The sequence below is a fragment of the Eleginops maclovinus genome, chromosome 12 (assembly GCF_036324505.1).
Source record: "Eleginops maclovinus isolate JMC-PN-2008 ecotype Puerto Natales chromosome 12, JC_Emac_rtc_rv5, whole genome shotgun sequence".
Taxonomy (NCBI): Eukaryota; Metazoa; Chordata; class Actinopteri; order Perciformes; family Eleginopidae; genus Eleginops; species Eleginops maclovinus.
In genome coordinates, this window is record NC_086360.1 from 3043975 (window position 1) to 3067047 (window position 23073).

General features: G+C 43.5%; 1 protein-coding gene across 1 annotated transcript in view; it reads right to left on the bottom strand.

The window, feature by feature from the left end:
- Positions 1 to 23073, bottom strand: part of mamdc2a (MAM domain containing 2a) — a 36956-nt gene that overhangs the window by 8470 nt on the left and 5413 nt on the right. The window contains exons 3-8 of the mRNA XM_063897652.1: positions 11771 to 12021; positions 7052 to 7136; positions 6813 to 6950; positions 4404 to 4660; positions 1499 to 1592; positions 446 to 592 (exon numbers count right to left, since the gene is read on the bottom strand). Of these exons, the coding sequence (XP_063753722.1) occupies positions 446 to 592; positions 1499 to 1592; positions 4404 to 4660; positions 6813 to 6950; positions 7052 to 7136; positions 11771 to 12021 (972 nt within the window). The remainder of the gene's footprint in view (positions 1 to 445; positions 593 to 1498; positions 1593 to 4403; positions 4661 to 6812; positions 6951 to 7051; positions 7137 to 11770; positions 12022 to 23073) is intronic.

Genomic DNA, 23073 nt, shown 5'->3' on the forward strand with positions numbered 1-23073 from the left:
GTATATTTCATTGAAATGTTGCTTATAATAACAGGGTAAAATACACTAATTCCATGGTAAAACAAACACAAAGGGCAGCAGGAAGTAAATATACCATGGGGCGTGATTTATGGTAGGGGGAGTTATGATATGTCCCATTGTTTTCGGATAAGTTTAAATCTCCTCACCACCGTATTCAATATCTAGATGTTACACTTTGTGCCTATGGTATGAATTTTTTATTATTTATTTCAATGTTTTTGAGTGTATGTTTCTTAAAAATGGCAATTAATTTTTTTTTTTTAAAAAGGCAATTAAAAAATATATATATTTCCATATAGAAAATGAAGTTAATGTGCAGAAAGAAAAAAAAAACAGCAGACATCTGTGAATTGTGTGTGTGCGTGTGTGTGTGTGTGTGTGTGTGTGTGTGTGTGTGTGTGTGTGTGTTTACAGTGACACTCACCTGCTCCTGTGGTATGGTCTCCCATCCTGTAGGCATTAGGCTTCACTGACACTCGGCTCCATTCCTTACTGTCTGTTTTCTCCTGATGGTACAGACACAGCCCGTCTTCAAAGTCACAGTTGGCTATAGAGGGGTCAAAGTTCGGCTCTGGAATCAAAAACACAGCATCACAGTGAGACCGCCTTAGTGGTATGAACAGTGTGCATCGTTCAAGTAAAGGGGGATCTGGGGGACGGTGTTAAAATGCTGGAGTAGCAGCAGAGAGTCTCTAGAGAAAAATAATGATTCGCAGGAAGCATCCCTTCTGGATTTGAATGATAAGTGACTGATTTGAATGATTAGTGACTAATTACTCTCCCTTCTCCCTCGTATAATCATCCACCCCCATATAAATGTAATCATTAACTATAATTTATTAGACTGCATATTGAAGGCTTACCATCTAGAAAATATTTTCTTGTTTCATGAATAAATTATCAATTTTGAAAGCATGGAAATCCTGAGTGAAAAGAAAAGATACATTTAATTTTAAATTTGTAAACCATTTACAGGAACACAAACCTATATAGCACACTACAAGGAAAGGGAACACACCAAAAAGCATAATAGGGCTTGTGTGCATGTAAATGGTCTGCAAAGGCTAAAATCCCTGTGCTCCCCCAAGAGGGAGTTTCTCTCCCACACATCTGCGCTTCTATTTGCTTGTGCTCCAAGACATTGTACGTGATAGGCTGAGGGGTGGGAAATCTCTAAGTGGTTGACCAATCACAACAGTTCTGTCCAGCTGACCAATCAGAGCAGACTGTGCTCTGAAGGTGAAAAGGGAAAAAGGTGCTGCAGCACAGACAGTATGAGAAACATAAAGAGCTTTCTGAACATTAAAGCATGGAGACATGTCCCAGGAGAAACACTAAATACTGATATGAAAATGAAAATGAGCAGAACAGGGCCCCTTAAAAAATTGCAGCCTCTTGTGACCACAAGTGAAGTTTCACTTTCAGTGCGATACAGAACAGTCTGTGATTGTTGTCAACCACCCCGCCCTATAATCACCTGTGTCAGTGTGGCAGAACTCAGGGGAAAATGAGATGTCATCTATTGCCACGTATCCGCCTCTGGCACTGTTGAAAGCCACCTCAAATACCACCTGGTAACACACACAGACATAACCAGCAACTGTTACCAGATGTGTGATGAGTAATGTGTGACTTCAACTCTAAGTCATAATTTTTCCTGTCTGAGTCCGAGAGAACATGCTCTGTGAAAGGTAGTGAACATGTGGTGATAGATAAGACAGCTGTAGAGGCCACACAGTGACATCAGTGTAGCATACATTCAAGAACATGGGTGAGTGAGTGGAGTGCTGCTTGATGGAAACGGTCTGTCTGACTCTTGGCTCGATCGGAAAGAGGCGCTGACCCAGTTTGTAAAGTTATGCAAGCTCTTTTCCACAGCGACAGCAGCTGCCTGTGGGAGGCGTTCTGGCTGAAAGCACAAGCAAAAGAAACCATAAAAGTGCAGTGGAAAGGAGGAGTGAGTGTGTGAGAGTGTGTGTGGGTCAACTCAGCTGCACATAACACAGGTATGAGAAAGAAAAGTACCAAATGAGTTTTCTCTTCAATGATATATTAGGAGAAATATGATCTTTCTAGACAAAAAACAAATGGAATAAAGTGGAATAAGAGACTGACAGTAACATTTGCCAGTACAGCAGCTGACACGAACACTGGACTAAAAACATGGAAAGTTGAAATAAGTTAATTACAAAGGAAAACAGTCCGCAGAAACACCTTTCTATATTATCACCTCTAAAAAAAACAGGAAAAGAAGCCTCAGAGTCAACCTTGAGACTGAATCTTTCCAATTATTCTGTTAAAGTATATGTCAGTTTTCCTAACATGATAATCCTCGGCTTGAATATCGGTGGATAACAAATATTATGTATGGCTTCATAGCAGTCCATTTGTTTTCAGTGCTCTTTTCCTGAAGGCTGGGAAGTAGAATCAGAGCAGGCCTTGTTCCAAGTCTCCGTTGTGGAGGCGGCTGCTGGGAGTTGTGGTCAAAAGGTCTTCAGTGCCTTTCATGGAGGCACCTAAGAACACGATGGTGGACATGGGTGAAGAAGGAGGCCGGCACGCTGTAGGTATTTTTGGCTTGGTTGACCCAGGAGTCTCCTAAAGCAGTGGACAAGTACAGGGAGGCCAGATGGGCTGTGGATTTGGGAGGAGGTCTGTGAGGCTACAGAGAAGGGCTTTTGGTGACCTTGGAGCAAAGTGTGGTGTTTGCAGCACAAACAACTTGTTATTATACAGGTTTCATCTCATAGAACTGCATTATGTTTTCTTTTTTTAACCAAAAAGTTATCGCACTGAAAGCACAGAGCATCTGTTGGTGTGTTCTGCAGAATGGAGCTTTAGATCTACATCTGCATGCACACTGCAGGACTATTGTGGAGTTTTTCAGCTGCTGCTGCCAGACACACTGCTGCTCAGTCCAAAGGTCGACACAGACACAGAGTGAGGCCGAGGATGAGCTTTTCTCCACAGGCCAGAAGGAGCATTTATATGCAGGCTGCAAAGCCTCAGGACGATGGATCAAAACAGATCAGAACCTATGTGGCAGACTCCAGGAAGACAGCCTGCTGTTGAAGCAAAATGTCATAGTGGTTAAACAGTTTAACTACACTTCTGTTTCGGTTTGTGAAGAGATTTGGGCCTGAAAATACATCTTCCCATTGACTTTCATTGAGAAAGAGATGTCTCAAAAGCAGCACCGATTTTTGTTTAATGGAATTCAAATTGCCAGTTCAAATACTCAAAAAGCCCTTGTATACATTTTAAGCATAAAAGTTGCAAAATGCACTTTACTTTGGCTACGCCGAGACCAGCTGTGACGGAGCTGATTGAAGGGCTCTATGGGCCCTATGGATGGAAGATCACTGGAGGATCCAAGGAAGAACCGAGAATTTCTGTACTCTAGAGGCAGGCCATGTTGGCTTCATGTGCCACTGAGCAACTGTCGTAGAAATAAACATCCCACCTTCTGCGCTGTATCCATTTATGAGAGATTATTATGGGAAGAGGTTGAGATCCTGGCTTTAAGTGCTGAGTTTCTATTGACAACTACACTGTATTCTACATGTCCCATGATGCAACTCGATAAAAGATTTTGTGAGACCCTACCTCCCTGTTCATTCCTTCCAAACACCACTGGCTTTGTGACAGTTTGTGGTGTATATATATGTTGATAAGAATGTTTTCAGGGTTTTTCAAGAAAAATATAGTATGAAGGCGCTAACGTCACATCCGTCCCGTACAAATTACGGCCCCGCCCACTTTCCGGCAAAAATAATGCATTAGAGCGAAGCGGAAAATAATAGTTCCTTCATGTCTTAAAGCCAGTGAGTAATATATTGCACCTCAAACAACAAATAAATCCAGAGTTCCGGTTTCTTTACTTCCTCTACAGAAAAAAAGGAGTGTAAAAGAAAGGATGTAATTCAGAAATCTCAGTTTCAGTGTCAGCCTGCTGCCTGCCACTCGTCCACCGGCAGATCCACCGGACATCCATCCCCTATTTATTCTCCGTAAAAACAAAGCTGTCTCTCCATTTTTTGAGTACTTATACAGTTTTTGGTCAACAAAAATATAGTTTTTTTACGGGGAAAATTGGCGTTTTGATCTGTAAGACACGGTTGTAAGTATACAAATGTATGGTTAAAAACATGCGTAACATTGACTCCGACGATGTCATACAAGTTGGATGGATTTAGATTAGAGACAGTTAAGAAAAGAAAACATAGGGGAAGCTGGTCTTATCTTTAAAAGCATCAGGCAAATACATAATATCATCTTGCTTGCACATTGCAGTGATATCGGATTAGCATTCAAAGAAAACCCACATATCATCATATGAAGCTGAACTTCTCACGATTGTAAATGCAAGCTCCAGTACTGACCTCCAGGGGGTGGGGGGCCTTAATATCCACACTGACCAGAGTCCAGCCAGCCGTAGCAAACACCTCGGGCCTCCACATCTCCTCGTAGTGTCCAAGCTGGTCTCTGGTGAAGACTGAGAAGATGTTCCCCCTCTCCTGGTCTCTGTTGTAGTAGAAGGACAGGCAGCCGGCCAGGGGCACCGTAGTCATGGGGGAGGTCAACTTGGCTACTTCCTGGAAGTGCTTGGCGTACACAGAGTCCACATACATGTAGTGTCCTGGAGCAGGGAGAGATAGTGATGAGCTGAAAGGACACATTGATGGGTAGTTTATTTAAAGGATGTGTGTGTTTTAACGCTGTGTGTGTTGTTACGCTGACTCATGTATAAAGGGATTCATACACACAGGCACGCTCACAGAATGCATTGAGCGCTATAAAGTGGTGCAGGAATGAGTCCTAAACCCGGAAATGAGTTAGCATTTTACCGCTCCCTCTGTTTGAAGTCAATGGATTATGGATGTGTTTTTGGTAAGATTACATAAATAAGGTCTGAAGTGAAAACAAACTTACAAGGTGTTCATGTTGTGTTCTACAACATAACATACACTACCCACTGGTGAATGTCTGAAGCTTTTTCGTTTCTTAAAAAGCAGCGGTTGCTCTGATGTCACTCAATGAGGCTACTAAAGTCACCAAACAGAACATTAGCTGCCGTTGGCTTAGCAAAAGCATGTGACCACTGTAGCATAACGGTAGCTTTTCATTTCTGGAGATTTGCATAGATGTGGAATATTTTCGTGCTGAACAAAAGGTGTAAGTATCATAAACATGTGATGCCACAGATTTTATTTTATACGATATTCCAAAATCCAATAGAAATTCGTCATTGCTTTGAGTTGAGGGAGCCCTTGTGATGCTAACTCCTGGGTTGGCCTAGAAAAATAAATAATCACTGCACCACTCTATACTAATCCCTCTATAACTATTACTATGTTGTCAGCTTTAATCATATAAAGTAGAGACGAATAACCCCCATGGCCAAACCTGCAAGTTTTCATCCAAACCAAATAAAAAAGCAGTTCAGTTCCTTGGCCAGCACACCTCCCTGATTACAGATGCTGCCTTCACAACCATAAATCCACGTTAACTGACTCTCAAACTACAGAGCATTTATATGCATCTGGATCCAGATTGTTTTAAGCAGGTACACTATGAACTGTTATAGGTGGGAATATAAGAGTGGATGTTCAACGGGACACTGATCTGTATACAGAAGCTGAGGCAGCTGGTGGAGAGTTAGAATTTCCGTAAAACCTAGAGGACTCAAGGATTCAAAGGCTTTATTTGGAGTATGAACAATAGCTACAGCCTAGTTTTGGCAATGAAAATCTAAAGCGTCATGCTCCCCCAACAATGCAACATATTATATACCTAAGATGAAGTAAAATACATATAATTGTGGAATAAAGTAGTGCAATAGACAAAATGATTTAAGTAGGTTGACTTAAGTCTGAGACTGTGAGTTGCTGTTTAATCTCCTTTGAAATTGAAGCCATGCAGGTGCAGAAAGCAGTGGTGTCTGCCAGCTGTAATACCTCAGTACTGTCCAGAATACTGCACAATAATAAGCAGTTGGGAGCCGCAGACGCAAACAGCAAACCACAGTAGTGACAAAAAGAAGGCTGTATGCTTAGCCATACTTTGGCAGAATGTGTTTGGAGAGTTTAGAACACACAGATCATAGAAATGGACAGAAGTGGAATGTGCAGTAAGTGTTTGAAAAGTTTCTAAGGACATTATTTCGGCTTTTTTAAATGGTAGTATGTGCGCACGTGTTTCATTGTTGGTGTATAGGCCACTGCCTGAATATGCTTCATGAAAGGTAGGTTTTCCTATACAATTTCCTTATGTCAGAATATTCTTAAGAATTTAAAGTGCATTGCTTTGTGTGTGTGTGTGTGTGTGTGTGTGTGTGTGTGTGTGTGTGTGTGTGTGTGTGTGTGTGTGTGTGTGTGTGTGTGTGTGTGTGTGTGTGTGTGTGTGTGTGTGTGTGTGTGTGTGTCTTTGCACTGAAAAAACTGAAACGTTGACTTTAAATGTGTTATGTCAACAAATTGCACGTAATAGTATTAGGTTTGTTGAAAGCAATAATATTAAGTTAAAAATAAAACATTTTTTTGTTCAACATAATATTATTGGTTTCAACTAACCTAATACACTTCAGTCTGTGTATTTATTTGTTACCTTTTTTTTACACTGCAATTCTCATGTCTGAATATTCTTGAGAATTAAAAGTGTATTGCTTTTGACTTATTGTGTGTGTGTGTGTGTGTGTGTGTGTGTGTGTGTGTGTGTGTGTGTGTGTGTGTGTGTGTGTGTGTGTGTGTGTGTGTGTGTGTGTGTGTGTGTGTGTGTGTGTGTGTGTGTACCTCTCTGGTGATGGTGGCTGTGACTGACAGGCAGGTGAGACTCGGGCTCTCGGGCCACACTCCCCCCGACGTACCAGTTGACATTTGGGTTCCAGCTGTTGCTGTATCCGCACAAGTGATGCTCCTCAAAATTACACTCTGAACAGTACAGACAACCATTACTCCTTGTTGATACATGAATACGGTTTCACATCAGACTATACGACATAGGAGAAAAACATCTAAGGGAACACACTGACCTATACAGTAACCACTGACAATGTGAATTTCAAAGATGGCCACACTGTTCCCTGAGCCACGTTCAGGTCGACCTTCCAACAGAACCTGTGGCAGGAAAAGAAAATTCCAAACATTATATTCTGTCACCGTATCAAATTATAACATCTCATAGGATCTGCATTAAATAATAAACAAATCAAGTTCCATCACATCATGTTCCATCAAATCAAGTTCCATCACATCATGTTCCATCAAATCAAGTTCCATCACATCATGTTCCATCAAATCAAGTTCCATCACATCATGTCACTGAAATTAAAGCCGGACTCCGACTATGTACGTTTTGAAATCCAAACCAATTTAAATATTGGTTTGCATCCCACAATGACAAGAACTTACCAACTTCTTAAAAATCTTTTCTCTACTTTACTGGTAACTACTGCAGAGAATGGAGGTGGTGTGATATGTTAATATCTTTATTAAGAACAAATATAAACATATGTGCACGGCCTAAATCATCCCCTAGACATCAGAGCTATCCATACAGTATCATATATCATTTCACGTGTTATACCACATGCTATATCACTTGTCATATCACCTATTACATGTTATATCAAAGGTTATATTCCATGTCACATCACATGCCATATGAAGTGTCATATCACACGCCAAATCACATGCCAAATTATATGTCTTATTATACTGTATGTCACATCCCCTATATCATGTCATAAAACTGGTTGTATTACATTTTTCATCAGCTGCCATATTACGTGTCATATCACCTGTCACATCACATGTTATATCACATGTCAGGTCACTTATGTGAAATGACATCCCATACCCCATCACATTGCCGGCACGCCTTTAAATGTAAATGCTCAAGGAGCCAGGCCTGATGGCCTGCCATTGTAAGTCTGGGAATGACTCTGACCGACTCAGCAAGTGTGAAAGAGTTCACATCGGCCCACACAGAGAGACAAGCCTTCCAGGCAGTGCACTGGAGCACACTTGTCAGTAATAAGTCCCAATCTTCCAGATACAAACATCGGGCTGCCTGCGGCCATGCTTAAAAAACTTAAGAGAACAGCTAGCCTTTAAATATAGCTTTAAGTACCAACATGATGTAGTTTTGTTTTCCTCTCATAACTCATGAGACTCACAGCATAGTTTCCAGTTATTACCACTGAGCCATTTCTTTTATTTCACAGTCTGTTTATATTCACTTTAGGAATTGTTCTGGATGGAGGAGGTTAGCACTCCTGTTGACAATAAAGAAGCTAGTTAAATTTAGAAAGACGCTGAGATGACATCACCATGCTTTTATGACACTTGATGGCCTTGGCCTCAAACTCACTTTTAGGAGCGTTGACTTTCTTTAAATTTAGATTAGCAAAAAAGAAAATGTATACAACACATGTCATTTTTAAGGAAAGAAAAACTGCTTTACAAAAAAGTATGGACAAAAATGTACAGTAAGTAATGAAATTACAAATATTATGTATATAATATTCTGCTTTATACTTTGTTCGGGAAACAGCGATGGGGTCGGGTGCGCTGCCAGAAGGCTGGCAGTGAAAGCAGAGGTCCTCGACGGACCAGACCCAGGCGGCAGAAGCTGGCTTTAGGGAATTGGAACGTCACCTCTCTGGGGGGGAAGGAGCCGGAGCTTGTGCGGGATGTGGAGCGATACCAGTTTGATCTGGTGGGGCTCACCTCTACTCACAGCGTCGGCTCTGGAACCTTACTTCTTGATAGGGGTTGGACTCTATTCTTCTCCAGAGTTGCCCAAGGTGTGAGGCGCCCCGCTGGTGTGGGGATACTCACAAGCCCCCGGTTGAGGGACGCTTTGTTGGAGTTTACTTCAGTGGACGAGAGGGTCGCCTCCCTACGCCTCCGGGTCATGGGGGGGAAAACTCTGACTGTTGTGTGTGCTTATGCACCAAATAGCATTTCAGAGTATTCGGCCTTCTTGGGGCTCCTGAAGGGGACTCCTTAGCCTTGCTGGGAGACTTCAACGCACATGTTGGCAATGATGGAGACACTTGGAGGGGTGTGATTGGGAGGAATGGCCCCCCCGATCTGAACCGGAGTTGTGGTTTGTTACTGAACTTCTGTGCTAGTCATGGATTGGCCATAACAAACACCATGTTCGAACATAAGGATGCTCATAAGTGTACGTGGTACCAGAGCACCCTAGGCAGAAGGTCCATGATCGATTTTGTTATCGCATCATCGGACCTGAGGCTGCATGTTTTGGACACTCGGGTGAAGAGAGGAAAGGAGTTGTCAACTGATCACCATCTGCTGGTGAGTTGGGTCGAGTGGCAGGGGAAGCCTCTGGACAGACCTGGTATGCCCAAACGTGTAGTGCGGGTGAACTGGGAATGTGTGGAGGAATCCCAAGTCCAGGAGGCCTTCAACTCACACCTCTGGCAGAGCTTTTCAGGCATCCCTGTGGAGGCTGGGGACATTGAATCAGAGTGGGCGGTGTTCAAAGCCTCTATTGCTGAAGCTGCGGCGGGGAGCTGTGGTCTCAAGGTCTTAGGTGCCTCAAGGGGCGGTAACCCTCGAACCTCCTGGTGGACACCGGTGGTCAGGGAAGCCATCCGTCTGAAGAAGGAGGCCTTCCGGGATATCTTATCCCTGGGTACTCCTGACGTAGTTGCAAGGTATCAACAGGCCTGAAGGGCAGCAGCCTCAGCCGTGACCGAGGCAAAGCAGCGGGTGTGGGAGAAGTTCGGAGAAGCCATTGAGAAGGATTTTCGGTCGGCACCCAAGTTGTTCTGGAAAACTGTCCCACACCTCAGGAGGGGGAAGCAGGGAACCATCCAAGCTGTGTACAGTAAGGATTGGACGCTGATGACCTCAACTGATAGGGTGTTAGGGCAGTGGAAGGAACACTTTGAGGAAAGAGGCGGGGCTGGAGTATGAAGGGGGATCAACTCCAATCTCACGGGGGGAAGTCACTGAGGTAGTCAAACAACTCCACAGTGGCAAAGCCCCGGGGGTGGATGAGATCCGCCCAGAAATGCTGAAGGCTCTGGGTGTTGAAGGATTGTCATGGTTGACACTTCTCATCAACATTGCGTGGAAGTCGGAAACAGTACCGAAGGAGTGGCAGACCGGGGTGGTGGTTCCTCTTTTTAAAAAGGAGGATCAGAGGGTGTGTGCCAATTACAGAGGCATCACAACGATCCTGGAGGGGGCCTGGGAGTACGCTCATCCGGTCTACATGTGCTTTGTGGATTTGGAGAAGGCGTATGACCGGGTTCCCACCTGGGAGGTGCTGCGGGAGTATGGGGTGAGGGGGTCTCTACTCAGGGCCATCCAATCTCTGTACTCCCAAAGCGAGAGCTGTGTCCGGGTCCTCGGTAGCACGTCGGACCGATTTCCGGTGAGGGTTGGCCTCCGCCAGGGCTGCGCTTTGTCACCAATCTTGTTTGTGATATTCATGGACAGGATTTCGAGGCGTAGTCGTGGGGGAGGGGGTCTGCAGTTTGGTGGGCTAAGCATTGCACCACTGCTTTTTGCAGATGATGTTGTCCTAATGGCTTCATCGGTCTGTGACCTTCAGTACTCACTGGATCGGTTCGCGGCGGAGTGTGAAGCGGCTGGGATGAGGATCAGCACCTCCAAATCTGAGGCCATGGTTCTCAGCAGGAAACCGATGGACTGTCCACTCCAGGTAGGGAATGAGTCCTTACCCCAAGTGAAGGAGTTCAAGTATCTCAAGGTCTTGTTCTCGAGTGAGGGAACAATGGAGAGTGGGATGGGCTGGAGAATCGGAGCAGCGGGAGCGGTACTGCAGTCGCTTTACCGCACTGTTGTGACGAAAAATGATCCAGAAGGCAAAGCTCTCTGTCTACCGGGCCATCTTCGTTCCTATCCTCACCTATGGTCATGAAGGATGGGTCATGTCCGAAAGAACGAGATCGCGGATACAAGTGGCCGAAATGGGATTTCTCCACAGGGTGGCTGGCATCTCCCTTCAGTCATCCTGGAGGGACTTGGCGTATAACCGCTGCTCCTACGCGTTGAAAGGAGCCAGTTGAGGTGGTTCGGGCACCTAGTGAGGATGCCACCTGGGTGCCTCCCTAGGGAGGTGTTCCAGGCACGTCCAGCTGGGAAGAGACCGAGGGGTAGACCTAGGACCAGGTGGAGGGATTATATCTCTTCGCTGGCCTGGGAGCGCCTTGGAATCCCCCAGTCAGAGCTGGTTGATGTGGCCAGGGAAAGAGAAGTTTGGGGCTCTCTGCTGGAGCTGTTACCTCCGCGACCCTGACGGATAAGCGGGAGAAGATGGATGGACGGATGAAACCAAAACAATGTCCAAAATTACCCACAAGCCATTTAGAGGAAGCCAATGCAAGATCTTGAAACTTGTGTGATAACATGCTCTCTTCCCAGGCAACATCAGCAGCATGAATACACCAGTCTCACAAAGAGGAAGTATTCTATCTGACTGGGACAGCAGGCTCCTCTCTTTGGATATGTTTTAAGTGTTAAAGGTTGTGTTGCAAGTATTGCTCTGGAAGAAAAGAAGGAAAGACAAAAACCTACTGCAATTACCCTGTAGCAGTTAAGACACGTTTCCATTTTAGAGGCCTGTGAGAAATGCTACGTTGATAGGAATGCCTGGGACATGAGTGGAAGAAATATTGAATTGAATACAGGAGCACTCAACAGAAGGGAGGAAGAAAAACTACATGTTTACAGCAGGACACTGTGATTACCTGGTAGGGGGTGGTGGTGTTAGGTAGGTCCACACTTGCAATGAGCCAGCTGTCAGAGGCTTGGTTGGCAGTCCACATCCGGTAGTCAAAGTTATCCCCATCTGGTCTGAGAAAGAGCTGCAGGGACCCCCTCCCGGTGATCTGGTAAACCAGCCTCACACAGCTCCATTCCTGATGGTCCAGAACCGGACTGACCAGGACAGCCTGCTGCTGCTCCTTCAGGAGGGCGGAGTCCAGTGTTATCACGTGTCCTGTGAACACAACACCAACATACATTACATTTCATTTAGCGGACACCTTTATCCAAAGCGACTTCCAATGGATTCAACCATGAAGAAACAGATTTTAAATAACTGCGTTAGGTTAGTTGAAATAATAGGTTCAACTCATTATTATTGCTTTCCACTAACCTAATACAGTTATGGGACATTTGTGGACATAATTAATGTGATTAAAGTCAACGTTTCAGTTATTTTTTGTGTATGAATAAGCCAAACCATTTTTAAGTGCTACTGCATCCCCTTCATAGTAAGTCCAAACTTTCTTAGTGGTACGTACAGAAGTGATATTCGCCAAGTTGCAGTTGTAATATTCTGTCCTGATGTAAGTTGGGAGCTCGTTCCTAAAATTTAAAAAAGGCCCCAGCTGTATGTGGTGGGGCAGCAACATGCAAAAACTATTATAGTATGAAGCCTATATATTCTCTTTATGTATATCTTTCTTCACTGCATCATGTATTCTCTATTTTAAGGCCACCTTAGAGCCCTTTATCACATTCTACTAAAAAGACTTTCTACTGGGAACTTCCTCATTTTTTTTCCAAAGCATCCAACAGGGCACTTTAACTGCAATATTGTTATAAATATTATTATTTTTTAGTTATAAAATGTATAAAACGATCATGAACTCAAACTGAATGGACAAGTTTCCTAAAGGCATATAGATGTAGAAACTAACACAGGAAGCATTGAACACATGGAGGAAGTTGAAGGCAGTGCTGTAGCAGTGAGGATGAAACATGGAGAGGTTCAGAGTGCAACACTGCACATGTAGGTCATTCATCTTTGGATATGTGTTTTTGTTGTTAGCTATATTATTTTTATTGTTTAAATGAAAAGAGACAATAATGTACTGTATTTCCTGAAGCAAACAGTAATGAATGGAACAAGACAAAGCATTTCCATCTCCACTTTATTTAACAGCTGAGAGTATTTGTACCCATTTGCACATGTTTGAGAGAGCATTGAGGCAATTTAGTGAACATAAACAGAGTTTATGGAGAGCTGGCTAAAGTGCCGTCACTTCTAAATGTGGTTGGGAAGGGGCATTATCTGTGATCCCTTATTTGGTCAATTGAAGAGAATCCTCCTGGCAGGAGAAGCCTTTGAGCAGAGAGATAGCCAGGAGTAACCGACACATGTACCATGTCTGCAGGAAATACTGAAGGAACATACCAATAAACACCATGAGGCACACGCAGTTGTCAGTTTGGGAATTCAATGCTGTACTCAGGTTTTGCTCAAAAGAATGAGCATGTTTCAAAATGTTCATCTGCACCAGCATGGGATTGTACAGGGGTAATATGAATATAGACTGATGCTTTAAAGAGGCCCTTTAGGCTCTTTTGGTTTTCCCTTTCCTGTAGTGTGTAGACTAAAATCCCTGTGTTCCCTCCAGAGTGAGTTTCACTCCCACACACTTCAATGCCAGAATCGCCGCCATTGAACTATTTTGTTTACTTGAGGAACATAGTGACAGGGAAATTTCTGAAACATCTCTTACCGATTGACAAATCACAACAAAGCTGGCCAGCTAACCAATCAGAGCAGACTGGGCTCTGGTTTTAGACAGAGGGTGAAAAGAGGTGCTATAGCAAAGGCAGTATGAGAAACATGTTACAGTAGAGACACGTAATACTAATATGAACCTGAAAATGAGCAGAGTATGTCCTCTTTAACTGAGTGATTTAACTGAGTAAGTATTGAGGTAATTACAATTTTAACAGTATTAAAATAAATAGTGGTACTAATTTTGGAGTTTTATTCGAAGTTGTCCCTATCATGGATGTCCTCAATTGTCAAAACATTATTGAGGTGCATTGTTTGTTTTCCTAATAGATAATTGATTTTCACCAACTTCCGAACATACATGTCAACCTTTTTCTACTGACTTGTGATACTTTCCTCACTTCCAATCAAGGCACATGAAAGTGTATTTAGTGCCGTGGTCCATGAAAACGAATTATATTTCAGAGTAGATGCAATTGCCAGTTTGAGTAAAAGTTTAAACAGTATGGGGAATTGTAATAAATACCATGTTATTAATGATTTCTTCCCAATTCACACATGCAGAGCTGCTGTCCCACAATAAACGTATAGCCTACATCCTCATCAAAACTATGCAAAATGTGCGTCCGGATCAAAGCACAGTCATAAACACGATGGAGCGTGCCTTCTGCAGACACACAACATGTAGGAAGCAGTTCCAGAGCGAGGAAACATTAATTATCCCTCACCGTCATTGTACCTCAGTTCCAAATTCACTATTATTCACTGCAGGAGAGGAGATGAGCTGGGGGGAGGAGAGGTTTGTTTTTTCCTTTTTTATTTATTTATTGCAAGGATCCTCTCATTTAAGAGCAAGAGAAAGGAGAGGAGAGAGGGATTCGGTTTCCAAAGACCCTTTAGTCAAATATTTCTTTACAGAGAATAAAAAACAAGGAAACAACCAGTCACTCAAACACAGGACTTAGAAATTAGAAATTAGCTTTCCTTCCACTCCCACAGAGCCTCAAGAGACCCCTACAGCCCAAATCTGACTGAAAGCCAGCACATGGTCTATCGTGTGATTAAAGGTGTATTCCACCCCCAGTCTGGCTTTCAGCAGCACCTCCAGGACCGGCAACAATCCACACTCCAGGCTGGACCCGGTTCCTGCGGTCAGACACATAGCTAACGTAGCAGCACCGGATACAAAGTTCAACAGCACAACCTTCTTCTTGGCAGAGTACCGCAGAGGAGAGGAGAAAGTGGAGCTGGGGGCAGAACAGAGAGGAGAGAGGTGGAGGTCTGTGGGGAAGAAAGGAGCTTGGGAGAGGAGCTGAGGGAGAACAGAGAGGAAAATATAATGTAATGAATAGAGGAGCAGGGGGAGACAGGAATTAAGGGGGAGGACAAACAAAATGGAGCTCGGTGGGGGTTCGAAACAAAAAATAAGAAGCTGTGCACTGGCAAAACTAAAACGTTAACTTTAATTGAATGTATTACGTTAACAGATTTCACATAACTGTATTAGGTTAGATGAAATCAGTTTAAATAACAAATATTAGGTTCAACTTAACATTATTGCTTTCAACTAACCCAATACAGTTTAATGAAATCTGTTGACATAATACATTTAATTAAAGTAAATGTTTCAGTTTTTCAGTGCGCACACACACACACACACACACACACACACACACACACACACACACACACACACACACACACATACACACACACCACACACACACACCACACACAAACAAAGTCTGGTTAACACAAGCTTAACAGTTTTTCAATTTTTGTTCTACAACACGAAATATGCCATTGAATCCCCCGTTATTGAATTTCTGAAGCTTTTACATGTCATGAGAACGGCAGTAGCTAATGAGTGCCTTAATAAGACTACTAAAGTTAAAAGGGGTGCTGAACAAACCTGTAAGTATCATAAACGTGTGTTTGCCACAGAGCTAAGTTTCTGGAATATTCCAGAAAACAATGGAAAAATGTCATCAGTTTGAGTTGAGGTGGAGGTCTGTGAGGGAGGAGTGAGTGTTTATCCCGGTCCAGCAGCGCCTGCAGTCTTTGTCTCTGAAGTCTCTGTTTACTGAGTCTAATCACCAAGGATATCCATCCTGCCATATACCACAAACCCTGCTTCAAGTTCTTTTTTTTGCTGCAGCCTCCTCAGCTCAAGCCACATTACCATGGCAACCAAACAGAAAACACCACCGTGGTCCCTTCTTTTTTTTAAGAGCCTATTTATTGCCACAGCGGGTGTAGTCTATCACCATGTGCCCGACTGGAGCTCCTGCCCGCTCAGTCTGTGGTGTACCACGCTGAAGCTGCTGTTCGGGTACTGCTCTGTTTCCAGCTAAAGGGAGAACACTCTCAGAGGAACAGGCTTGGCTGGAAGAAAGATGGCACACACGATTTACAGTGCAGCCACTTATCTCAACAGTGGGAACATAAACTTTGCTGACAGATTATCCTAAACAGAGGGAGCTGCTTCGCTGGAAAACAAGACAAAAGAGGGAGTCAATGAGAAGGTGTGACTTTACATGTGGCATGTGGGGACACACTCCAATAATGCAGGAGATCAAAACACAGCGCACCTCTCACTGATGTCTGAATTGTATCTAATCAACTCGTCTGTTAAAGAGGACATATTATGCTCATTTTCAAGTTCATATTAGTATTTAGTGTCTTGTCTCCATGCTGTAATGTTCAAAAAGCTCTTTATTTTTCTCATACTGCCTGTGCTGCAGCACCTCTTTTCACCCTCTGTCTGAAACCTGAGAACAGTCTGCTCTGATTGGTTAGCTGACCAGCCATGTTGTAATCAGTCAACCACTTCTAGATGTTCCGCCCCTTAGCAAATCACATACATTGTGTTGGAACGCTAGCCAATAGATGTGCAAGTATTACATAGTGATGTCATTGTCATTTCGGGGGGCGGGGGGGGTATTACGCCTCAAAAAGCATAATAGCATAATAATCTTTAACAATTGGTCACTGATTTATGATATTAGGTGATTTATTATATCATTTTCAAGCCAGGTCAACTTTCATTGCCAGGCATCTCCTTTTAAATACAGAGAAACTGAAATCAATCGCAAAATCTCCTCAAAAAAGGGAGTTTTACCTGTGACATCAAAAACAAAATGAGAAATACACACTTACACTTGGTTCCATGTAGTTCATTATAAAGATACAGTGAATAAATCCCCCACCCCCGGATACAGATTCCATGATAATGATTCAGAAGTGATCTTTATTTGACTGTAGCTGCTAACAAAACCATTAGTGTGCACACACACACACACACACACACACACACACACACACACACACACACACACACACACACACACACACACACACACACACACACACACACACACACACACACACACACACACACACACACACACACACACCTACCTCCTTGGATGTGTTGTTGTTTCCCATGAGATATTGCGCAAAGATAACACATTTTCTGACACATATATTATATCACTTCTGGAAAGAAGTAAGATTCTAAGTTCTTTCCAAACACTGCATGCCCTCAGCTACAGCACATTTTCCTTTCTAATGAACTCAGAGAAGTTGGAATAAACATCCAGTCAGAGTTTAATTTCATCAATAGTTGAGCAAGTTCAAGTTGAGTGATACATATCTGTTCACAGTGCTCACATGTTTATATTATAACCAAAGGCAGTGCATTTCCCAAAGTCAAGGAAGCATAATTGCTAGAACACTTCCTTGCTAGTCGCGTTCTACGGAGAATGAGGCTAGAGTGCTACCTGGTGTTCGGAGTGTTCGGAGTTTGGAATGACTAGCTAGTGTGGACGCGCTTCCGCTCCCGCTTTTAATATCCCTCCCCCCGTAAACAAATGATTGTGCGCCACCCTCAGGCGCACAAAAGCTTCGGTTTGCTGGGTTGTCCCTAAAAAAAAGAGTAAACACAAACATACATATATACACGTAAATAATCATTAGTTTATGTTATATGGTCAGGAAATGCGCACTAATCGGTTATCTTGTGAGCGAGTAACAGTGGCGGGTAAGCGTCTTTAACACTGTCAATCCTTTCCTTTCTCTTCATTAACTCGCGATCTTTACATCTCTGCGTCAAAATCAGTAGGCTAAGTTGTAGTCATGGCAATGCCAGTGGTAAATATTTTTATATTTTAATTGTTGAAATTGTTATTGGTGAGAGTAGTTTGTTTATAGCTACGTTGCATACAATCCATGCAAAATACGTATCCATACGTTGCAAAAACATTTGAATAATCGCACTGGTCTTTCAGCTTCATGCATTTTCTTGCATTTACATTATATGAATAACGTAATACGGCACAAAATATTTGTGAAAACGTTAAACTAACTTCACTTACATTTGTACTGCCTGGATTCCGCCATTTCAACTACACCACGCAGCATGAACGTAGAGGATTGTGGTTATTCTTGGTCACTAAGGATCCATCGATGCATCCTTGAAAATTCGCAGAATTCTCCAAAACAAAGGGCGCGAGACTTCCGGTGGGGTAAAATGGATTAGGCAATGTCCAGTCTAGCTCCCGTGACTTTTATTCATTTACTTTTTCAAATCCCCATAGTTTTGCCTTTGGCCATCGCCAAGTAGATACTAAATCCACTCTGAACACTTTGATGCTGGATTATGGCTTCCAAACAACCGAAATCGGGCAAGAAGGAGCAGTCTGCCAAGGGCGAACTCACGGTGGCAACTGGCGGTGACTTCAACATGGCGATCTTGCCTAGCCAACTGGAAGAACACCAGAATGCTATCTCTGCAGATTTCAAGGCTACTATATCTACGTTTGAAGCCAAACTAGACTGCATTCAAACCACAGTCTCCGACCATACCCACTCAATTAATTCGCTGAATCCAACGCTAACGAACAAGACGGACGCATACACATTTTGGAATCGATGTGTGCAAAGCTAGCTGAGCATAATACCAAGCTACAAACTAAGCTCACAGACCTCGAGTCTCGCAGCCGCCGTAACAATATCAGGATCGTTGGCCTACCTGAGTCCATCGAAGGGCTTCAACCCTCCATCTTCTTCTCTGAGCTTCTGTCTGAGGTCCTTGGTGACGGCGTTCTTGAGTCACCACCGGAGTGTGACCGAGCACACCGTACACTCTCCAACAAGCCAGGACCGGGTCAGAAACCGAGACCCGTGGTCATCAGGCTCCACAGATTCCAGCAGAAAGACAGGATCATCCGTGAGGCCAGGGCTAAAAGAGGCAAGCTTCAGTACCGTGGGACCCCCATTGCAATCTACGAGGATTATCCGTCTGAGATAGTGGAGCAGCGCAGGGAGTACCGAGAGGTGATGTCTGAATTTTATCAACGGGGCTTCAAGCCAGCACTGCTTTTCCCTGCGAGGCTTAACATCACACTGAAGGATGGAGCCAGGAAGAGACTTTCCTCCGTTTCTGAGGCAAAGGATTTTATTGCAGCCAACTGTTCTGGTACCGGCTCTCAAGCATCTTCCTCTGTCTGAATGCTTAGATAACGTTAGCCCAGTTTATTAGCCCGCCGTGGCTACTTCAGTAACTTGTCTGACCTATTAGCTCAGTGGGTTTTAAGTACGGCGTGGACACGCAGACAGTGATGTGTTTTTGTTCACGGCTAATAGTTATTTTCTTGGCCTGTTTTAATTGACTTCTTATATTTTCCTTTTTTGTTCCTTGCCGTTATGAACGCCTGTTGACAGGTCGCGTGAGATGTGGTCCGTGGAGTATCGCTTTTGCCTCTAGAGGACGCAACGGCTCCATCGATGTGGGGCTGTTGCTCTAGATTATTTTCTTGTCCACCTGTGCCTTTACCGTTCAGAGACTTTCTTTTGCACTTTGTTTTATTGCCTATTATGTCTCATTTAAGGTATCTGAATGGATAAAATACATTGTATTTACTTGTTGGACCGGCTGTTCATGCAGATTTTACTGCACTAAATTGTATGTGTGTCTTGCTCTCTGTTCTCAATAGTTTGGCTTTGGCATAGATTTATCTGCATAATATTTGACAATTTCCTGTTCACTTACCAATCCACTTGTTCTGTATGGGATAATATGGGGGTGGTTTACTGTTTAGATAGGGAATAGGACCCCGGAAGACTAGCGTTAGTGTAATTACATAGATCTGAGCCAGAGTGCTTGATTATGTTGTGTATTTTGGGTTTAGCTCTAGGTATGGCCACATGGGTTTTTCTTTTATTTTTTGTTATTATCATTACCATTAGCATTTTTCGTCGTCCTCTCCTCTTTCTCCTGTGCATGCAAGACAGTGTTTGTCCAGGTCAACTTCTCTTCGAGGAACTTCCTAGCTGATTTCCGCCATTACAACGACAGGTAGAGGAGTGCGCCTTGTTTCCTGGAATACTAAGGGCATGAACAACGTTACTAAAATTGGTACGGTAATGACACGGCTGCAACATCTTCAAGGAGATATCATATTCCTACAGGAAACTCATCTTAAATCTTCTGATACCCTTTGTATTAAGAGGGCATGGATGAGCCACTTGTTCCACTCAAAATTCTCCGGCAAAGCCAGAGGGGCGGCAATTATTATTCACAAGAATGTCAGATTTGAATTGACAAATTCAATATCAGATCCTAATGGTCGCTATGTCATAGTTTCGGGCATGCTACAGAACACACCAGTAATACTAGCTTCTATCTACGCTCCCAACTGGGATGATGATCATTTTTTTGTGAACCTCTTCGCTCAAATTCCCAATGCCGACAACCATCGTATTATTATGACTGGAATTTGGTCCAGAACATGGGTCTCGACAGGTCATCGCTCACACAACCTACTCTCTCCAAATCGGCCAAGGTAGTACTGCACAATGCATCACAATTAGGACTCTCAGACCCCTGGAGACTTATCAACCCACAAAGTAGAGCCTTTTCCTTCCTCTCGCACAGGCATCACAATTTTTCACGAATTTATTTATTTTTACTCGATAACAATTTGATTCATCTGGTCAATTCATGCGAATACCATCCTATAGCCATCTCAGATCATTCTCCCACCTTGATTGACATCGCTAGCGAATTGGGCAGCCCCATCTCCACCCTTGAGATACATGATGCAATAAAATCAATGCAAAGTGGGAAGTCTCCTGGCCCCGACGGCTATACAGTCAAATTTTATAAGACATATTCTTCCAAGTTATCACCAATTTTGGCTAGAATGTACAATGACTCTCTCCAGTCTGGCCGATTACCGGAAACTTTGTCCATTGCCTCTATATCCTTGCTTCTCAAGAAAGACAAAGATCCTACTTCCTGTGGTAGTTACAGACCAATCACACTGTTAAATGTGGACTGTAAGATACTGGCCAAAATACTGGCTATCCGCCTCCAACGTGTACTGCCAGATATAATTTCATTGGACCAAACAGGCTTTATGGTGGGGAAACACTCATTTTTTAACACAATGAGGTTGCTCAATATAATTTTCTCTCCTTCCTCTAACACCCCCGAAGTCATAGTGACACTTGACGCAGAGAAGGCCTTCGATAGGGTTGAGTGGGGTTACTTGTTTTTTATTCTTGATAAATTTGGTTTTGATTCCCAATTTATTTCCTGGATTAAACTCCTATATGCCTCTCCATCTGCCTCTGTACACACTAATGGCATTCGATCTCCCCCTTTTTCTCTCCAACGCGGTACACGCCAGGGCTGTCCTCTTTCGCCACTGTTGTTCAATATAGCCATTGAACCTCTCGCTATCTGGCTCAGAAGCCATGATAGGTTTGAGGGCATCACGGCATGGTTCATAACTGTCTCTGTACGCTGATGACCTTCTTCTTATGATCTCAAACCCCTTATCCTCTCTCCCCCCCATACTGTCGATTTTAGATCAATTTGGCCATGTATCAGGTTACAAACTAAACATTCAAAAGAGCAAAGTATTTTTTGTAAATAAAATGGCAAAGGCACTTCCCCAATCCATGTTCCCCTTTAAAAGGGTTGTGGAGGGGTTCACATACCTAGGGGTGTTTGTTGCAAGCTCTTTTAAAGACCTGTTCCCTAAAAACTTTCAGCCACTACTAGATAAATGCAAAGCTGATATGTCCAGGTGGGCCTCCCTTCCCCTGTCTCTTGCGGGTCTTGTCTTATAAAGATGGTCATCCTGCCAAAGTTTCTTTACCTTTTCCAACACATCCCAGTGTGCATCAATACATCTTTTTTCACTGATCTTGATAAGCAGTTGACTGCGTTCATCTGGAACAACAAGCCTGCGCGTATTAGAAGGTTGTGTCTCCAACTCCCTAAATCAGAAGGGGGCCTGGCGCTCCCCAACTTTCGCCACTATTTCTGGGCCTCTAACATTAACAAACTTCTCTATTTGACTAACTGTAAACTTTCAGGCCCCTGCCCACCTTGGGTACATATCAAGTTGTCAACTTCGGCTTCTTTATACTCTATAATCTGCTCTCAGCTCCCTGTAGCGACCCATACAAAATTTGAGTAACCCAATTATTACTAGCTCCATAAGCATTTGGCTCCAATTCAGGAAACAGCACGGGTTACATAGAGCTTCGGTTCATGCCCCAATTTCAAACAATCACCTATTCTCCCCATCGTGTACTGACCCGGCCTTCCGTGCTTGGTCGAACAGTGATCTCGCAACGCTTGATGACCTTTACGAGGATGGAGTCTTTTCATCCTTTGAGTCCCTGTCAGTCAAATTCAACCTGCCCAACAGTCATCATCTCTTCCGTTTTTTCCAAGTCAGGCACTTCATCCAAAAGCAATTTCCCCATTTTCCTAACCGCCCCCCCCCCCCGAATCACCAATTGATACATTTCTCACACGACCCTGATTAAAAGCACTTGGTTTCAGTTTTCTATGGCCAGATTTGTTCCCTGAGTCCGGGCCCTATGGTACTTCTTAAGGAGCTCTGGGAGCGTGATCTAGGTAGCAACATTTTCGATGATCAGTGGAGTGACGTTGTCAACCTAGTCCATACATCATATATCTGTGCTAGACATGGCCTACTCCAGTGCAAGGTGCTCCACAGAGCTCACTTTACCAACGCTAAGCTGGCTAAAATATTCCCGGGCCGGAGTGATGCCTGTAACAGATGCAATCAATCCCCAGCTGATCATCTCCACATGTTCTGGACTTGCCCGAAGCTGGACAAATTTTGGTCTGACATATTTGGAACCATTGAACAGGCTTTTAACACGAAGATAGACCCTAATCCTATGACTGCATTGTTCGGCCTCCCCCCATCTGAGAATATGCCCACCACTATACGCCGTGTCATTGCTTCACCACTCTACTAGCTAGACGTTGTATTCTCTTCAAATGGATACATGCTCCCCCACCAACACATGATCAGTGGATACGGGATGTCTTACAGTGCCTGCAGATGGAGAAGTTAAGATTTTCAGTAAAAGGATCTCTGAAATCCTTCCATACTACCTGGGACCCACTATTAGGCCTTATCAAAGATATCCCTATCACTCCCTACGCTGAGTTGCAGGTAGCTC